Consider the following 4,268-nt stretch of genomic DNA (forward strand, 5'->3'; position numbering starts at 1 on the left):
TCCTAGACTCAGCACATAGCCTCTTTTTGTGTTGCACTTCATTTTTTAATTTAATTTAATTTTAAATAAAATTAATTATAAATAAAAAATAGTTAAAATATTACCCGTAGTTTTTAAATAAAATTATAGTTTCTTACAATAATATTGAAAATTAATTTGTGAATTATTATATATAGATCATAACACAAGATTTATTAAAAAATGCTATGTATATTAATTAAATAAAAATAAAATATCTATTTTACTATTTTTTATTATAAGTCTTTTACATTCTTAAAAGCATGTTGGCTTTTTGCGGTCCGGCTTTTAGTGATGATCTTACTACAAAAAGCCAACATATTGCTACAGATAAATTAAAGCATGTTTTTTATAAATAAAAAATAAAAAAGTCATTTAATAGAATATATTTCCTATTTAAAATTCAAATTGTTTTCTTTCTTACAAATATTTATTTTAATTACAACAAAACTGAATGAAAATCAATTTTGAAAACTGCTCCACGGCATCATGTGAAAAAAAATATACTAAACTAAAAAATAAAACCGTGAAATACTTCCGGCGGGAATTTCATCTTTTTAGAGAAATGAGGTCTCACATGCATGCATGTAGCTTAAACATAATCGCAAAAGGTGGGATCACACAAGAAAAACTAAAAGATTGGAACACGAAGCGAGAACTCAAACAAATAAAGAGCCCATGGAATTCTTTTTTCCTGCCCAATAAACAAGTTCATTTGTTAGGATTGATTTTTACAGAAGCTAGAAACATGTACAGATACAACAAGCTTGGGAGGCCAAGCAAGAGACCACTATGGATCTGCTTGGCCTGCCATTTCATCATCAAGAGACTCGTACTCATCCTCACTCAACTCCTCGTCACTTGAGTTTTCTTCTGGGGCAGCACCAATGTCCTCTGGCTTAGCATATTTCTCACAGTATTCTGTTTGATAAGCCGATAAAAGTAAGTTGCGGTGATGTTAAATTGGCACAAATTGAGTTGAAGTGTAAAGCAAAGGACATTAAGAGTGAATAGTTCAACATCCACTTCTGGATGAAGCAATCAAATATCAATGTCTAATAACTTCAGTTAGATATGCCACAGATATGCAAAATATGGTTGACAACACAAAGCATCTCCTGGAGAATGATGAAGTATATGTTAATTTTGTCCACAACTTTGTTTCTAAACAAGATGGAGCACGGCTCAGTTGTTCAACATTGATAGCAAAACCTATATAATCAACTATAACAACGAGCCTCGTTCTACTTGTCGTTCGATATGCTTTACATTTAACACCTTCATGATTCCTACTCAAACAGAGAGAGAGAGAGCTCACCTCAGCTAAAGGTTTATCCTTCCAAGCCAAACATACAAACGAGGCCTTTTGTTATACTCAAATAAAAAAATCCATCACTCTTGGAAGGTCCATCTATTGCTAGTTCAGTTTTCAAATTATGACATAACAAATCAACTGTGGTCATCTCAGAGATTCAGTAGCTATCAAATGCTCAGCTGCAATTCTTAGAGCATGAAAGATCTTTTCAAGATTATAACTTGTGTGATGATTGAGCTTTTCATCAATGGAGGAAAGCTCAAATTTTATGAAACTTGACAGAACAAGCATGGATCATGGCTAAATGGTTAGTAGTCAAGTCTTTTGCGATCATATAATTTGGGATGCTGTGTATGCCATAATCAACTAGTGCACTCCAAAAGGTTTTGACCAAGCGAGTAGACTCAATGAAACTAAATTCAAAACAAGCAAATCAAGATCTTTCCCTATGTTTCATCACGGGAAAAGGTGACCCACCAATTTGGACACTAAATATCATATCACATTTCACAATCTTAAGAATGCGCAGCTCACTTCTCAACCAAGAGCAATTCTGGTACAGCAGAGTAACTGATTCTCTTATGTTCCACTACAAACTATTCCCTTTCAATTGCCGGTATAAATAATTATAACCCAATTTAAAGAAAAAGGTAAAGGAAAGCAAAAACAAAAGGCATATATTCGAGAGTAAAAATATAACTGTTAGGTCCAGAGTTGGATAATGTGGAGTGCCTAATCAGAAAAACAAGAAAAAAAATGACTACCTTTAACTCTTAGCTCATAAGCAGGCTTGTCACGCATCATCAGAGCTGCAGCCTCGCCATTCAATGGATCTGATGGGTTAGGATACAAAAGCAGCTGTGGTATGAATACTTCAAACACGTTTACCAAATCTGGAGAACATGTGTTTCAGCTTGTTAGACATATATCCAAAACATTATAGCTTGACAGTAGCTTCAATTTTTTATCTGAAAAGGCACGAAGAAAATATTTACCAAACATGGGGCTCCAAGTCTGATTAATAACGTCTAAACAAACTGAGCCAGACCTGAAAATTAGAACCATGAATGTATTCAGCTTCAGAAAATGTTCCTCTTTAAATGGATAAATATGGTGATTTACCAGGTATAGAAAATCACAGTTCTTGTTTTCATACTTGACTTACTCACATTTCATCAACATTTGGATGGTAGATCTTATTAACAAAGCCTATTGAGGGAGATCTATAGGGATACGCATCTGGTAGCTCAACCTTTATCCTCCACACACCTCCATGGTAAGGACCTGCAATATCCATCACATGACAGAAAGGGGTTAAAGATGCTTGTTTTTGCTGATACCAAAAATATCGATATCCAGTCTGCTACATTAGATTTGGACAAGGAAAAAAAAAAAGCCAGTTTCAACAAGAATATGACTTCGAGAATTATAATTGTTCTGAACTAGGCTAAAAAGGTCTGAGAAAATGCAGATCAGGCAATAGAAAAAACCAAAAACCTCCTAAAAATGAACTCCTTTCTAGAATCAAAAGGCATTCAAGGATTTAGAATCTACGAACTGCATAAAACAGTTGAATGAGAGAACTGTATAGCAATCCAAAAATAAAAGTTCTTTTTTAAAAAAATCAAGTTATTAATTATTAATCACAAAACACAAGATAATATCTCCATTTACCACCATCTATATCAATACAAATACATACATAACACCCACAGAGCAATCACTTTGATTATCCTATAAAAAAGATAACAGAGTTGAAAATAAAAATGTAACAAAAAAAAAAAAACAAAGAAAGAAGAGCGCAGTGAAGATTTACTTTCATTGGGTCCATTGAAATGAACATAAAACTCTTGCATGCCATCATTGATCAGCTCTACCTTGTAATCACTCATCATCCTATTCAAAACCCAACAGAACAAAAAACCCAAAAAGAAGAAGAGGAAATAGTTACAATCAAGACCAATAAAAAAGAAAAGATAAGAAAAACAGGAGATAACTGGGTTAGAGGATTAACAATTTCATCAAGTCCATCTCTCTTCGTTTGCTAGGGGAAGACATGATCCTTTCTTAGTTCTTAGGAGAATTTTATTTTATTTTTATTTATTTTTTTGAGAGAGAGAGAGAGAGAGAATGGAAGCAAGGAAGAAGATTATGGTTAAGGTTTTGCTTGTACAAGTGAAGGAAGCAACAACAATTGCTTAGGACATCAACTAGATTAGTAACCCGCGTAACAATTAACTAAAATAAATAAGTTGCAAAATATCGGGAGGAGGAAAATAAATAAATAGATCATTGGATATTTATTTTCATTCAACTGTGGACAATACACACCGAGCCCTATGGCAAAAGAGTGAATGATAGCTTTTAAAAAAGCCTCACGGGTCGCTAGAGAAGCGCCGTACAAAAATAAAAAAAATATTATTTATTTATATTTATATTTAAACAATCAATCTTGTTTAAATCAAGAAATAAATTTATTTATAAAAAAAATTAAATAAAAAACCTTAAGAACCCAATCAAATAAAAAAAAACACATAAAATTAAAAAAATATTAGCTTTAAAAAATATGAAGTAAATCCTGAACAAACCTTTTAAGGCTAAGTTAATTTTTTTTATGTTTTTTTATATGTATTAATATAAAAAATTTAATTTAATTTTAAAATATTATTTTAATATATTCTTAAATAAAAATATTTTAAAAAACAATAATCATTGTACTACTTAGAATTTCTAAATAAGATATATTTATAGAGCGTTTGGAAATGCGGGTCAACCCATGTTTTTAAAAAATTTAATTTTTTTTAATTTTTGTTAAAAATTATTTTTATATATATATTTTAGATCATTTTGATACGCTGATCTCAAAAATAATTTTTAAAAAATAAAAAAATTATTTTAATATATTTTAGCATGAAAAACATTTTAAAAAATAAAT

The 4,268-nt window shown here is 30.9% G+C and overlaps 1 protein-coding gene across 1 annotated transcript; it reads right to left on the bottom strand.

Moving 5' to 3' along the window:
- Positions 1-677: 677 nt before the first annotated feature.
- Positions 678-3,705, bottom strand: LOC7496982 (ubiquitin-conjugating enzyme E2-23 kDa). The gene is made up of 6 exons (XM_002320770.4): positions 3,348-3,705; positions 3,150-3,229; positions 2,503-2,617; positions 2,329-2,381; positions 2,098-2,226; positions 678-939 (listed from the first exon to the last, which is right to left on the bottom strand). Exons 1-6 carry the CDS (start codon positions 3,389-3,391, stop codon positions 809-811), a joined length of 552 nt encoding a protein of 183 aa, XP_002320806.1. The 5' UTR covers positions 3,392-3,705; the 3' UTR covers positions 678-808.
- Positions 3,706-4,268: the final 563 nt, after the last annotated feature.

Source organism: Populus trichocarpa, chromosome 14, assembly GCF_000002775.5.
Source record: "Populus trichocarpa isolate Nisqually-1 chromosome 14, P.trichocarpa_v4.1, whole genome shotgun sequence".
Taxonomy (NCBI): Eukaryota; Viridiplantae; Streptophyta; class Magnoliopsida; order Malpighiales; family Salicaceae; genus Populus; species Populus trichocarpa.